The sequence below is a fragment of the Scomber japonicus genome, chromosome 10 (assembly GCF_027409825.1).
Source record: "Scomber japonicus isolate fScoJap1 chromosome 10, fScoJap1.pri, whole genome shotgun sequence".
NCBI lineage: Eukaryota > Metazoa > Chordata > Actinopteri > Scombriformes > Scombridae > Scomber > Scomber japonicus.
In genome coordinates this window covers 12,289,527-12,305,397 of record NC_070587.1, presented here as the reverse complement: position 1 = coordinate 12,305,397, position 15,871 = coordinate 12,289,527, and the positions used below count along the sequence as shown (strand labels likewise).

General features: G+C 42.7%; 1 protein-coding gene across 1 annotated transcript in view; it reads right to left on the bottom strand.

The window, feature by feature from the left end:
- The window catches only part of zgc:158766 (uncharacterized protein LOC100009641 homolog), a 24,058-nt gene extending 8,187 nt beyond the window's left edge, over positions 1–15,871 (bottom strand). The window contains exons 1-15 of the mRNA XM_053326877.1: positions 15,647–15,871; positions 11,031–11,228; positions 8,773–10,006; positions 5,604–5,804; positions 5,147–5,270; positions 4,805–4,898; positions 4,185–4,271; positions 3,739–3,855; positions 3,248–3,346; positions 2,832–2,974; positions 2,606–2,744; positions 2,373–2,495; positions 2,101–2,265; positions 1,035–1,921; positions 310–559 (exon numbers count right to left, since the gene is read on the bottom strand). Coding sequence (XP_053182852.1) covers positions 310–559; positions 1,035–1,921; positions 2,101–2,265; positions 2,373–2,495; positions 2,606–2,744; positions 2,832–2,974; positions 3,248–3,346; positions 3,739–3,855; positions 4,185–4,271; positions 4,805–4,898; positions 5,147–5,270; positions 5,604–5,804; positions 8,773–10,006; positions 11,031–11,228; positions 15,647–15,715 — 3,930 coding nt within the window. The 5' untranslated portion in view covers positions 15,716–15,871. The remainder of the gene's footprint in view (positions 1–309; positions 560–1,034; positions 1,922–2,100; positions 2,266–2,372; positions 2,496–2,605; positions 2,745–2,831; positions 2,975–3,247; positions 3,347–3,738; positions 3,856–4,184; positions 4,272–4,804; positions 4,899–5,146; positions 5,271–5,603; positions 5,805–8,772; positions 10,007–11,030; positions 11,229–15,646) is intronic.

Sequence of the window (15,871 nt, the reverse complement as noted above, 5' to 3'; positions counted from 1 at the left end):
CGACAGTAAAAAGCATGCAGACATTTCAGCGTGCATTACAAAACACTGTGAGTGATTCAGCTCACAAGAGACTGTATTTGTATGGGTTCTGCCACTAATTATATTCATTATGGCGCTGACAAGTAAGTGGACATGCAAACTGCAATGGAACAGTGAGAAAGTGAAACCAACACGCTCTACTGGAAACATCACACTAAGTTGTTTTGAGAATTTAGGTCAATGCATCATTACAGTCACTGTTGATGGGAGACTGTTTTTAGGTTGTTAGCGTGCAGCTTCAGGGCATGCAGACTGTGTGTCTGGACTCACATGTCTGAGAAAACAGCTACTGATGGACAAAGGGCAGTGGGCGCACGACTCCAATTCTTTCAGGAAGTACTGGCTGTGGAAGTCCCGCAATTTCTCCACGTTGCCAAAAATTATACCGCGCTTCCCCCGCAGATCCTGTGGCAAGTCCAGGCGCTCCATCTCAGGGAAATAGTGCTCAATGATGTAGCTGAGAGAGCGAACGTACTCCCTCTCTGTGGAAATCATCTCATCCATAATGTGCTGCGTTTTACTGGGGAACAGAAAGACATGATTAGGTATACATAATGACATTTTAGAAAACATTATTATAAACAGTGCACGGTTTATTGTAATGTGGTAATGATTAATATGATACTGGACAACTTTACCTAACTGATGAAAAAAGCAACTAAGGTTTTAATGATTAATTAATTGTTCAAATAATTTATCAATTGAAAATGGACACTCTTCTTAAATATGTATTTTCTTTATGTATCGTGATGGCCATTTTTCACAATTTTCACATTTTACTGTTTAATATTATCACAATATTGATATAATTTTAATTATGTCCATGACTAATGCAACTATAACTTTGACACATTAGAATGCCAGGTAGATTTAAATAAATAACAGAAACACCAGACCAAAGAACTTTGACTATAACCATAATTTCATATTTTGTCAATGCCCTATAATTACAGTGATATCATAATTAATATTTAGAATATACTGAACTTCCTCACCTGCTCCGTTTCTTGCCATCTCCTTCACTGTGTCTGTTATGGACCCTGGAGGGTGTTGACATGCTGCGGCTGCGTCCTAATGCAGGGCTCGTCAAATCAGGTCTCTGCAGCTTCTTCTCTGCAGACACATTATTGGCCACCTCCAGACCCTTGATGTACACGCCTGTATAGCCATGAATGTGGCTGGCATCTGAGTGGACACTGTCCCTTGGGGTCAACTCGTAGCTCATGGTCTTCTTCATGATCTTCTTCATCGGCTGCTTGCGGAGGCGGGCTGCGCCAGAGTAGGTAGGCTCAGAGTGGCAGGAGATGGTGGAGTCTATGGTGCAGTCGCTGTCTGTGTCCTCAAACATGGATGGGCTCTGCCTCAGTTTGCTATCGGGGGGGAAAGGAAAGTGTGAGGAGGAAGAGATTGAATTGGAGGGGCTCTTAGAGAAAGGTCCAGCAGAATGAGGCTTAGTGTCCTCAAAAGTCAGCGGTGTAACGGCCTTGCTGGAGTATGCAGGAACTTCAGGTAAGAGCACACATCCATTAGCTGCATGCTGTTCTGGTGTAGCAATCTGGCTTTCCACAGTTTTTAAACAAGCTGCTGTCTCAACAGCTGTGGAGTTTGAGGTCGCTGTCATGGCTGTGGCCAAAGTCTCTTCCAGCTGCTGCTTGGTCTGCTGACATTTGTGCCACACACTGTTCCATTGCTGCAGCTGCTGAGGTGTCTCCAGGGAGAGCACCATGTCATTCAGAGTACTGAAGTTGTCCATGGAAAACTTGGATGCCTCGGAGCAGTAATCCTGCAGGATCTGCACCACAGCAGGTGAAAATCCAGCACCTGAACTGTCCAGGCTCAGCTGACAGAAGAAGTCCTGGCAGTGCTCCATCCACTGATTTGCCTACAGATGTGAAAGAGTGTTGAAGTACTTCAGCATTATAATCCATATTTTAGGATATGCCTCCTATATTCTTAAAGGTTTAGAATGTGTCTTCTTTGAAACTGTGTAAACCATCTGGATTAAATTGCTTAAAGAAAATGTAAACTCACTTTTAACAGAATACAAACTTCAATACTTACAGAATCATAAAACTCATACAGGTTGGTTAGGATTTCTAGCTGAGTCTTCCTCTGCTCCACTCTGCTTAGGGTGGAGCCCAGATGCTGCTTAAAGTCGAGGAAAACAGATCCTGGAAGAGACTCTGGAGACTCTTTCACTAGCTGCAGGCCATGCCTCTGCTGGTGCTGGTGTAAGAGAAGGGCAAGACTAATCAATTTAGCACTGACTGTCTTTTGAAAAAAAGCTGATATTGGAATGATTAAGTGTTATTATCTACTCAGTTAGCATTTACCACTGACTCCTCCAGGAACTGGTCCAAGCTCTTTCTCATCTCCTTTATCTTGGCTGCGGACAACGTAAGCGATTCCAGAGGAGCAAGATGCTTCTCCCCCTCAACACTGAACCACAGTTTGATCTGAACAGAGAAAATACTTTTATTGGACTAAAGATTGTATTATATAGAGAGGGCAAGGTAGATCTGCATACTCAGTCTACCAGGTCAAGAATGAAATAATTTGAACTCGCCTGTTGTGTTTGCTCCTCAAACCTTCGCACCTCCAGCAGGCTCTCCAACTGTTTTTGAGACTTATTGGATAGGATCACAAGCTTATGGACCTCTTCATCTACTTGGTTATACAGTGCATTCAACATGTCGACAGCATCCCTGAATAAACAAAACAGATTATTAGAAACATATTTTTCCATCTCTGCCAGTATTCCTCATCCTGACAGGCCACTCCTCCAGCTGTACCTGTAGTTCTCATTCTCACAGGCCTCTTCCTTCCTGATGCGAGCAAGGACCGTGCCTCCCTCTAGACGCAGTCTGTTCAGACGGGTGTCATCTAGTACACACTTCATGAGATGCTTCTGCTGCTCCATCATCTCAGACACCTCCTGAATGAAATGTGGAAAGAGGCATTAAAATGAAGGTTATATACTTTTAAAGTGAACTTAACCAGTCAGTGTAGTCTTCTTTTGAGTTTCACCTAAAACCAAAAACCTGGGTGAGGATATTGACCTCAAAGCACAAGGATTATGGAAGTTAACTGTGAAACAAACTAAACAGTTGACACCGGTTTATATGAAAGAGGCCAGCAGAGGGGCATTCTGTGTCAGTGGAGACATATAAATCAGAGGACCAGACTGCCTGTTGGGGGTGGGCCTAACCTTAGAGGTCTTCAGGTTGCCGCTGTTGCTCAGTGTGCTGATAGACTCCTGAAGGGAGGAGATGGCTGCGCTACAACTGTTGGCAAATGGTTCGATTTTCTGTGAGAGACAAAGAAAAAAATACAAAGGAAGAGACGGGAGATGATTAATAGTGCCAAAAAATCACCAGTACACTGAAAACATACAAATCATTTCTGAGAAAAAGGAGAAGAAGGTTGTACATTAAAGGGTCATTATGCTGTATTTATTAATGGTCTCTTCTCAACATCTGCAGTAACAAAGTGTTTGAAACATAAAGATCTGATTAGCCCATTTACAAGGAGCCATATCTTATGCAACTTTGACCACACGCATTTGGTGTAATTTTCTTTCTTTCACTAGAAAATAAAAGAGCATCCAACCGTGAAAAAAATAAAAACTAAGTATTTTGAAATGTACCACCCTAGGTCTTATGTAACTTTACAAACATGTTAGAATGTTGTCACACCCACCTGTCTGAAGTGGATCCAGTGCTTGTGGTTGTAATGGAAGGTGCCCTCCAGGTCTCGTGTGAGCTGGGTTTGGTCGATGTGTTTCAGCAGGGCCTTCAGAGATGACAGCGTCTCAGTCTACGGCAGGAAAAACAACACAAAAAGTAAATAAACATTCTCAGGTCTCAGTCAGAGTGTTTCTCCTGTCTCGCTTTAAAGCTATGCTGACATTTATTCCCCACAGGCCAATTCCTGCTTGCCTCCAATCTGTGTCATCATCATAGCCTGCGGCAATGGGGTTAACGATAAATGTATCAAATCTCAATCTAGTAACACATATGCTTATCAGACATGATTACATGAAAATCCTTAGTCAAATATACTCAGGTCTAACATTCAAAGCATAGAATCAACACTTTGTATTTGAAACACTGCTTATCAACCTGATAATAAGAGTCTTAACCTACTTGTACATTGAGGTCTCTCTCAGGCTTGGCTGCTGCCTCTTTGTCCACCAGGAAGAGAACGGAGTAAAGTGCATTTGGTACTAATGCCTGAAAACACACACAATCAGTCATTTTTATACTCCATTAAAATGAGGAAATGACAATTTCAACACATATTTTTTACATGAACAGCTAAACAATGTGGAATAGGTATTTAACGTGACTTGTAATGTATGTGTTGTGGTTTACAGAATTATCATCCTTACATCAGTAAGCAACTCATCATCATAACATGATGATATGGCTCTTGCAAGTCAGCTGCAGCCAACAAGCACCCAGCGTGTGGTTAAAAACAGACAAGTAAGCACAGGCTTCACCACAAGAGCCCTGAGGCCAGCCTCTCTCAGAAAAATGTCTTGAAAATGCAGTCACTTCAAACTTAAGGTGCCCGTCTTTTTAGAAAAACCCAAACTGTGTCAGAGACTGAGAGGTAGAACAATAGAAAATGAGTGAGGAATGCAACATACTGTAAAAACTTTAGAGAGATGTGGCTTTACAGCACAGAGAACAGAGACTAAGCAGGCCTGAAAACTCTTTGGGCGTGTTGGAAGATAATTACATATTTTCCACTGTGGGCTCACCTGCAATTCAGACAGAGATGACAACAGAGCTGGAACAGGCTGCTGCCTCCTGTTGTCTATTACAACAGTTAGACCTTGATCAAGCCTTTCTTTCCTAAAACAAAAGTATTAGAGTCAGTGTACTTTCTGTTAAAGACTGATGCATGTAATAGCAGATTTTGACAGCAAAGAGACTGGTAGTGATAAATGAGGAAAATCTGTCTATAGAAGGTTGGTTTTAAAAACCAATTATATGTGAAAGGCATTAATAGAAAACACAAATGAATACATATAGTACACCGTATTGCTTTCTGTGTTATGATTTTACATAACACAGAAAAATAAACTCTGGGTGCAACTTACCGCAGTGTTGAGCGGTAGTAGCTCAGTAAACAGGTGAGATCATTGACCGTGCAACTCTCACCTGCCCACACCTGAGCTCTCGTGCACACCTGCAACACTGATCTCCCACTGCGATCTCTGTTTCCTGGAAGAGAGAGGGCCAGGAGGGGGTCAACGCTTGTACATGCATGTACACTATTGCTTTCTCCACCAAGAATGACACCATTTTAAGCTTTACAGTGTTATCATGAGAACGTTATCCTCCAAGTGTGATGAGGAACAATTGGGAATACTGCTAACAACCATCACTAGGAAGAACATGATCTGAGTGGAAGATAATGGGATTTTTTCTTCTCTTAAGACCTATTGCTATTTCCCAGCTGTGGGAGAAAAAGCAAAAAAGCTTGTTTCTACTTTCCATGTCAGGGTTAAGCACAAGAATTACTTGTGTAAATATGTCCAAATCACTCATCCCTACCTGGCAAGATCACAGCCCCTGATGTAAGCAGCTCTTGATTGACCTCTGACATCAGTTTGGGGAGGGATGAGGTGTAATGGGAAGAGCTTGATGTTGTGGACAGCCTGATAGCTGCACCATTGGCAGCTTTAGGACTGTGTGAGTCTTCTCCCCCGTATCTGTGCCGCCTGTTCTCACTGCCGATGCTGTCATCATGTTGACCTGTAGAGATTATTATAAATAGTAAGCACAAATCTGAATTAGTGGCTAAATGATATTTATGGAGCAACTGTTACACAAGAGCATAGCGCAATCCTTAGAAAATAGAAGCTTCCTTTCACCTCAGTACTTAATACCTGATCATAACACCTGTTTATTAGTGGTATGTGGTAGTAGTGAGTTCACACTGACTCATCATGGAGTCCAGGTGTTTTTACTGAGCCTGAGTCACGGGTAACTCTGGCGTTATCAAGCTCTTATATCTTTGCCTCCTCCACTTCAGGAGTACAGCCCTAAAGGCTCTGTTTATAGGAATGCTGCTCCTGACATTCCCAAGTGGTACACCAGTTTACAGACCTGATCCAGCTCCGGAGGCAGCAAAACTGCATTCAAATCCTTATTTAATTCACTGGATACTTCAGTGGGGCTTGGCTCAGGTAGTATGTCAATAACCAGAATAAAATGGACAGCAATGTATGCAGCTCTGGGGAATTTGAGTGCTCATCTCTAAAATTAAAACTGAACCTCTGTTTTCCTTTCTTCAGGGGCTGAACTTGAAGACAGCACCATCAATGGCCCTGAGTACAGCAGTTGGTCAGGCCAGATCTCTATCCACACACCTGAGTTGTGGCTTCTTGTTGGGTTTATTTTTCCAAGACAACACCCATGCAGCAAGCTCTCATTCATCCCCCTTCCTACACCATTGATATCACAGACAGTAAAGAGACATTTTCCTTTTTCCACAAGTATGACCAAAATGCAACATGGCCTGAAGGTCTGGGATACGCTAGAAAGGGAAGTCCAAGGTACTTCATTGGCCTGGTGGTGCCTGAGGAAAAGTCATAGGATCTCCAATGTCAGTAAGAATCATCCTCTGAGGACCACGACATGACTGACATTGCCACATCTCTAGAGCTTTTCAATAGCATGGCTAAAAAAAAGAATGACACTATCTCAAGTCTTTCATATTTAAAAATGTTCAAGAATCAATAAGATAAAAACATAAAACTGAGATAGGCCCGTGTTCAATCAACTCTACTGATGGATGCATGATTGTGGATCTGTTTCTGATGAACACCTGTTGTGTGTTGTGTTTTTAAACAGTTTGAGGCCTCTTGTATTGTCCTGCTGTGTTCTGTGACAGTAAACCCTCCCAGCTCAGCCTCTATTGTCTTCAAACAGTCGGTGCGTTTCCTGTGCGACTGTGTGGCCAGGCTTGTGTTTGCTGCACGTTTCCTAAATTGCTTTGTTTTCAGAGGAAGTGACAAACGTCGAGTAAAGCCTCCTGTGTTTTGTCCTGTGTGAAAGTCTGTTTTGTTGTGTGTGCGTGACATATAAGCCATCAAAGAGGCAAAACCTGAACTGCTTGTTGGGGCGTTGACTTACTGATCAATCATAGAGAGTGTGTTTTAATATTGCATAGTTTGCTGGATTATATCAGAAGTAATTCAATATTTCTGGAGTAGTTTTTTCAGATCAGTGTGAAGTCAGTGCAAGTTTGGTCTCGTGTTTCTGGAGTGAATGCACTCTCCAAAGACACAGGCACAGTTTGAAAGCCTTTTTTTGCCTCGTGGATCCCCAGTGGCTGATTGGTTCACAAAGGACACTTTTGTAAATGAGGCAACCCATCTGGGATCAGTGCAGCCCCCATCCCCAATAACACTGTAGGGCCATCTCATTGTGGGATGCTTGGGTCCCTCTGGTTGGTTTACAGGGTTTACAGGATCTTTTGTTGCCTTTGAAACGTCGTTGTGGGAAACCTGCTTTGCAACAGCTGAAATACAATCCCCTCTGAGGTAATCTCAGGAACGTGATGTGGACTAGTGTCGTTTTGCTGAGTGGATGGTGGAGTAACCTTTTAATACATTAAAGTGAACACATATATGATCACTTTTATTTAAAAAATGAGCACACAAAGCCTTAGCTAGGGCCTGGCATGGTCCAAGGCTGCAGTGCAAAGATTTAAATAAACTTGGTCAGTTTTCAACTCACATTTCAATTCACGGAAGAAGCTCCGTTTTCTAAAAACAGCGTGATCCCCTAGATGATACTCTCACATCATTGCTTTCCTGAGCTGCTCTGTATGAACCAACATAAAACAAAACAAACTGACAATGGTAAAAAAAACAACTCTGTTATGTTTCCAGGGTAGGGCAGTACCTGTCCTCTGAACGTGCCAAAGAACACATGTGTGAGCTTTGAAAAGCTATCTGTCATCAATGACAGCATTAATGCTTCAGTTATGAGCTGTCTCTGCTTAGACTCCATTTGCATCCACCTGATGAACTGTTGTAGCAAGTCTTGCTGCAGGGTATGATTACATTGAGAGACCACCATTATCTAATGAAACTTGGTTTTCACACCCACAGGTTGTGTTTTTTGATACATATGACATGATGACTCATGGACAGTCAATATGATTCACGACAAAGGCATAGTTGTAATAATACTGAAACTACAAAGACAACACTTATCAGTAGGACCAAATAATTTAAGTTTTCTCTACAAATAAAATCTTATGAATATTGCCAGACATTGTGATACTTTCAATAGTTTAGCATTCACCATTTTACTTCGGTATTATTAGCAAAATGTACTTACAACATTCTTTCAAGTGGTTATAATATTGTGAGCAGCATTACATTTCTTAGCTGGTTGAGGTGGACCTGATATTATCTACTATACTGTATACAATACACTATTGTTAATATAAAAGTCATATGTTTCATATGTAGACAAATAATACTGTGTATAAAATATATGTAGGGGATTCAAAAGTTATGTATTTACCTCTAAAATATAGTGGAGTAGGGGTGTATTGTACATACATCTCAAAACTGCACATCAGAACTTCATAAAAAGCACCTTTTCAATGTTTTTTCAACTCCGGGTAAAGCAAATTGAGGTATTTGCCCCTTATATTACTTAATGTGCCTGCATGAAGCTGAACAGCAGTTACAGTGTCACATACCTGACTCGTCTTTACTGCTTCTCCTCTCTGAACCAGGAAAAGCTGCCTCCAAATCCAGCTTTCCAAAGCGAAGTGTATAGCCATTCATCAGTTTTTTGGGGGAGATACTAGCTGAGCCTCCAGAAGAGGAACGTTCCCGGTGGCCTTTAACCTGGCCTGCCTTGTTAGTCCTCTCCAGTGATTTGGAACGTCGTTCTGCCCGTCTCTCCGCGCTCCGCAACCCTCTCTGAAGGTAGAGCAAAGGTGTGCTGGGCCTGGAGTCATCACCACTGAGCCAGCCCCGGCTGCCAAACCTGCGAGCTAAGTGTTCTCTGGAGGAGGTCCGGGTGTCGGGACTGCTGCCTGGTGTCACTGTACTCTCTCTCAGGCCAGCACTGTGCTCTGGACTTTCCTCCAGGATGGACTCAGAGCTGGACCCAAGACTCATGGGGTTCTGCAGGGCCTCCATGTAGGATTTCCTGAAAAGTCTCCTGCTCTCAAAGGCCACAGAGTCCCTTGGGAGACGTCGGCGAGGGCTTGGGTTACTGAGGTCTGTACTAAAAGAGAGCATCTTGGATCCTCTTTCTCTCCCACCACTGTCCTCACTTCCCTGTTCTACCCCACACTCTTCAACGGGTCTTTCAATTTTAATGATGGGTGTAGTAGTGTCTGCTGTACTGGTGCTATGGCTGTCACTGCTGGGGTTCCTGTGGTTTCTGTTTGGTGAGGTGGGCTCAGAGAAGATGGAGTCAGCTCCCTGAGAGTGCAGTGACTCTCTGGAGCTGCGGTGGCTGTCAAGGGTACCAGTAGATCCACTGGTGCTGCATGTGCTGAGATGGCCGCGGAAGCCACCTCTGCTGCAGCGTGCTTGCATGATGGCGTCTGCCGTGCTGCTGACAAACAGAGGGTTGACCACGTTCTTCCACGGCGTCCTGTACACAGCCGTACCAGTCGTGAGCAGACAGTTCTGTAATGGATGCAGGTTTCGGTCACGTGTTACATTCTGCAAGAACTCAGCTGTGAAGACGCTGCCATACATGCTCTCTGCGATGGGGATTTCTGCAATGGCCTGCCCGCTCCCCGACAGGCATTTTATCACAAGCTTGGCAGTCTTGCGGCCTAAAGGAACTACTTGCAAGTAGAAGTCTCCTTGCTTTAGTCGCACTTTGTGTAAAGGAGCGAGCTGAAGGACAACTTTCTCGTGGATGCAGAGAGGCCACCCTTCATGATAGAGCAGCAAACCTCTGAACTTTACCTAGGAGAAAACAAAGAAGTTAGTCAATGCCAATCCCATGAGACATGATTATCAGCTGTGTGTCGTGGTTCAGCTGTGGAACGACTTGCATCATTTCAACTCACACATGTTTAACGTAAATGGAGAGGCAACATGTTTTCATGGGACACACAGAATGAATCACTGACAGTGATCATTTGACTGAAGTTAAAAACCTGTCTGATCAGGCCTGGTTTCGTGGCAACCGCAACACAAACCCTCACTGTAGCAGAATAAAAAATAGATCCTGACAGCAAAGACATGGTGCTCAAGGGTAAGCTTTTTTCATTTTTTTCTGAATGTGAAGGCAAGGACTGAGGATGTGATCTTCCCCTGAAACCTCTCATATTGCCTGCAATACAAAGACTTCCATACACAGTGGGCTGTTCTCAGGGGCTAGGCTTAAGTGAAACTATTGCTCTGTGGCTATCGTCACAGTGTAATCACCAGAGAGATGAATACAGGGGAATAACGTTTCAGCGCTTTGGTCATAGAGCCCCAAACAACAGCAATCAAAGCTTGTGAGGGATAATATTGAGTTTCACTTTGGACACAAGAGTCTATGGCAGCCTCTCAAACAGACCATAGATTCTCTATTCAGAGGATGGCTGGTTTTCAGCTTGTTTTCCAAACAATAATCAACTCTCTATCAGTCTGATGTGCCCCTTCCCACACAGCTGAGATATTCACACTCAGCAGCACAGTCCTCTCATTCTTTTGTCACAAACACTTTGTCTTATCTCTTCAGTCGCTTATCTTTCAAGATGTGTATTATTCTGTGTTTGACATGCTTGGGAAAACAAATAAGGAGGCATTTTCCCCATGTTATGTCCTCACTGCCCATTTTCTCTTTTTATGTACAAATAGAGGCCAAAAAAAGAGATGAGTGCAGCATTGCAGGAAATCACTAAGTTTATAAATCTCTTGAAAGGAATTCTGAAACAAATCACAGAAAGCATTCTTGGACTCCTTGATTTTAACCTCAGGTGCCATGTCTGCCACTTACACAGGTTTCTTGTTGGATGATTTGCAGGATCCTCTTGGCAGGAAGCAGGAAGTCAATAAGGCAGCGAAGGCCGTCTCCGCGGTACTGCCTCTCCACCACACTGAAAAGCTGCCACAGGACGGTGGCAGCAGTGGCACTGAAGGGGCGGTACAGGGCCGACAAGGTGCTCTGGATGCAGTTGTCCAAAGACTCAGCGTCCTGAGGAATAGAGATGTGAATTAAGTTGTGCTATGTGCGGTACATTTAGTTTAAAAGACTGCTCAGTGCCGCATCAAAGGCCATCCCTCCAAGCATACCCCATGATACAGCAAAACATAATATAGTACTTCAACTCTTATTTGACCAGTAACCCCTTAAAACCAAGCAATGTGTACTTGTGACCCCTCATCACAGGTTACAGGTGAACATGCAAGAGTGATTTTCCCTTTATCTCATTTGTAGTGAAAGTCTCCAGTATTTCACAAAAAAAAGAGAAAAAACAAATTCCAAAGTTGAAGGTTGAAAAATCCTCTTCAGATTTCTGTCTAGACAGATTCCAAAATATACAAAATAAATGCTGCCCAACTATATAGAAACATTTATTTACTGGCTGAGCGCAATCCAACTTAGCCACACAGTCAGGAAGTTTGAACATGACAGGAAATGTCAGCCATGATGGTCTTTCCATCAGAGCAAGGGGAAACACCTGGAGGGAATGACGTCACTGTGAGCGGACACAAACACCAGAACTGGAAAGTCCAGACTGGACTCCAGTTGCGGGACATGAACGGTGGAACCCTACCCTTTAATAACAACTGTGGCATCACTGACTATTATCTGACCCCTATGTGACCTACACCGCCACACTTGTCCCCAAGCAGAACAGATGACATGTCCGACATGTAAGTTACAACAGGAATGAGACAGGACATTTGGGATTACAGGCAGTCCTGGATGAGCTTGACCTGAAGTAGTTGTCATGTTCACAGCTCAGGCTATGACCTCCTCTCAGCGGTCGCAGCCAAGGCTAAACATCCCTCTGCTATCTGTCCTTACCGAAAGGAACACAACAGTGGAATAGAGACATCTGCCTCCAATGATAACCATACAAATAGATAGCGATGCCAGGAAAAATCCCACACTATGATAACTGTGCACCGTGTAAAGGATCCAGCTCCTCACAACTATTTCACTGTCACTTAAGTGTCCATGCTACATTTGCATTACAATAAAAGCTTGTAAAAAAGGACGGCTGGAAATCAAGGCATTGCCTGTGCTCCAGTGAATTTCGCCTGTCAGACAGCCCATGTTTCACCCTTTGTAGGATCTGTCCTGTTGATCTAAGCAGCTCAGCACCATCAATTAGAGGAGAGTGAGTACAGTTCAGTGCATTGGTACACATGCCACGACTCTACTACAAGGCACTCATTGTGAACTCCACCTCTCTAAGTGGTATGTGCTGTACAGTGTTGGTGCCCTGAAACAAAACGCCCACTTCCATTAGCAGTCAGCCTGCTGTTAGTGAGACAAAAATGTCTCTGGGCATTAGTCACTGTTGCTCCCAGGAGGAGAAGAATAACATGGTGTTTTATTGGAGGAAAGCTAACAATGGGAGGAAAGCCCTCACTACATAGTTAGGACAGACCAGCAAGTTTCTCTTCAGGTTCCCAAGGCAGAAAAAACAGTGGTAGTGACAGAAGTGGTGTTTTTTAGGAACAATTACTCAGTGTGGAAGAGACTTGGGCTGAATGATGAATCACATGCTATTCAATCTGCTGCACAGGCAATCTGACAATATGAACACAATGGCAGCATGACACAATGTTTACATTTAGAGAAGTTGACATATATTCACCACTCTGTAGCAACTATCTTAAACTGTCAGAAAGCATTTGAAGCTTTTCAAAAAGTGTCACCTGGATTGTGGGAGACATATCTGCATGTCTCAGCAGAACAACTAAGCTTAGCCACCAGAGCTGAGCTTCCCATCCGCTCTGAGGCACAGAGGAATGCAGTGTGTATGTGTTGTGTATGTCTAGCCTCAGACCCTCAGCCAGGACAGAAGCAGATTGGGAAGTCCCACCCTCTCTGATGCCATGTCTTTGCAAGCAGACTGCCTGTGTGATGGAGGACTATGGTGGTAATTAATGGCTTCAAGCTCCAGGTGGGACACTTGTCTGAGCTGTCAGTAAACCAGCTGTTTAAGAGGTGCACACAACAAGTGAGTGAGGCTAAAAGACGGCTAAAAGACAGGGATTTTGTCTCTTTATGAAACAAGAAAACTAATATTCTCTTTGATATTCAGGTATGACTGTGTTTGAGTAGAGGACAATCTTCTTCAAGTAAACTTTTTCTGTGACATCAAGTATACTATGGGCAAATGTTTTATTAGCTGGTAATTCCAAAAGTACAGCAATTTATAAAACATGTTAGAAAGTTAAGTGGAAAAAAGAAAACAAAAGAGGGTCAGAAAGACAAGTGGAAAAAAGGGTGCATCACAGAGAAAGAAAGACACACAGAGACAGAGAGAGTGAATGAGAGGTGGCCACTGACACATTTAGTGGGTCAGGGACACAAAAGGCGCTGCCTACCAGGCCTCCAGTGGAGCATGAAGCCACCAGGGGAGTGTAACAGGAGAGCCCTGGAGCCCCCATACAGGCTGCTCACTAACCAACCTGTTAACAGCCTCAAAGGCAGCAGGCTGACAAAGGCCACAGGTTGCTCAGACCTGCCCCACTACCAGGTGCCAGGACGCCAACAAAAGAACCTAGTGAGACCTCACCACTGAACCTGCGGTTTGATTCAGCTTTTGATCTGAACCAACAGAAATCCTATCTCATGAGAGGAGAAGAGGCGATGAGAGGAGAAGGGCTGAGAGAAAATGCAAAAGAAAAATCAGTCAAACGTTTGTTTTATGGCTAAAAAGGAATATAACACTACATGCATTCAAAAAAGTCTTGATTAAAACACCTCTACCTACTCAAAAACACTGCATCTTGTCACTTGACTTAAACTGTACTTCAAATCGCACACATTACAAATATACTGAACACAAACTCCATCTCGTGGACTGCAGTACAATATTGTATTTACACTGTAAAAAGAAACTTTACTGAAGGTTATCTCAGCAGATAAACTTTAACCTTAGAGGTCACACTGATTGTGTGACACACACAGCAAGATCAACAATAATGGCCATCCACTCGTGTACAGCAAAGGTTACTATTTGTAATGATTGGTTTATTTGCATTTACATTCCTATGACTTGACAAGGATGTATCAACTAAAAGAAATATTGCTGCTAATCGTCAGGCTATGTTGTTTAGTTCATGTGCAACATATTTTTTCAAGCTGGGACATAAAAAACAAAAAAACTTTACTGTACCCTAATATGGAAATTGGTGGGGGGGGTTTTTGTTTTTTTTACAGATTCCCACACTGGTTATCAGAAAGACTTGATTCATGTAGCCAGTAGTCGACTAATCACTTTGTCCTACAGGATGTAAACAACATTGACAGGATACTGCTCCTGAGCTGCCCTGACAGACTTTGCTGGCCCTATATATTGTTGTTGTACTGTATTCAACACACAGTAACACACAGAGAATTGATTCTATTTGAATATATCTTTGCATATTAGCTTAACAAGAAGCAAACAAAAGTGAATGGAGGTCCTTCAGCCAATCAGACCAGTGATGAGAGGTGACAGCCGAGACAAAGGAGATGAACAAAAGTCTGCTGATACCTCTGCAGGGTAAATATAGAAAGGGTGCATACCAAAACAAGTGGAGAGTTGATAAAGGAACTTCACTTATCAGAAAGGATACAAAGTTGTGTACTTCACTGACCCCAGCACTGATAAAGAGTGTGCATTCAAAATCTAGTTTTTATTGTTTGGGTAGACACAGATGCACCATCACTGATTAGTTCAAGCTAGGCTTGTAACCAAACACCTAACAGTATTTATATATATGCTATTTATGAGTTCTCCAAATCAGTTAGCCTACCTATCAAGACTGCACACCTCATTTGTCTTTGATTGCTGTGAAGCTTCACTGCATTCAGTTGTAATTGTACATTCAGCAGATTAACATGTTGAGGGTCAGTCAGTGAAGAATTAAACACCAAGTGCCCTTCAAATTGAACACAGAGTCCTACAGGCAAGTATCTGATAGTAAAAAGGGAAAAAAATGCAAAAAATATTTACACATTGTGACACTTTCTGTTCTCCGAGTGAATAAAAAGTCAAACAACAAATGTTGGAAACTGAATTAAAATTAAGGAATATATACCAATCAATAATACAATGCTAGATCAGCAGATACACTGAACTCCTTCATTTTTTTGCATATACAAAAAGCAACCGACTATGTTTTGTTTTGGCAATAGAAAAAGACGTCAAAATATCAGTTGTCTTTAAGCGCTGACATTGAAAATATACATCTCCTGTGAATGTGCCCAATACTCTACGACTCCTAAAAACAGTTACTGAAGGTTCCTCAGAAACACCCAAAACAGAAGAAAAAGGAAAAAGGTTCCAGTTAAAACAAACACACAAAGCTAAATTATAAAGACAGCAACTCTCAAAGAGTCACATTCAAACTATAATGGAGGCAAAGCATATTTCAAGCTTGTACCTTAATACTCAGGTAGTTGTCACAACTCCGGGACTTGGCTCTGGAGTGCATTTTGCCCAGTGACAACATTTAGGCACCAGACAAAATCCTGATCTTCAAGGAATAAATGTGTCATCAACTCCAAGTGTTAGAATCCACTGTGTAATCCACTCTGGAAGTGCATAAGTCATTGCTGTGATATCAACAGGTCCGCAGCCATATCTCTCCAACGCTCCAGCTCTGTGT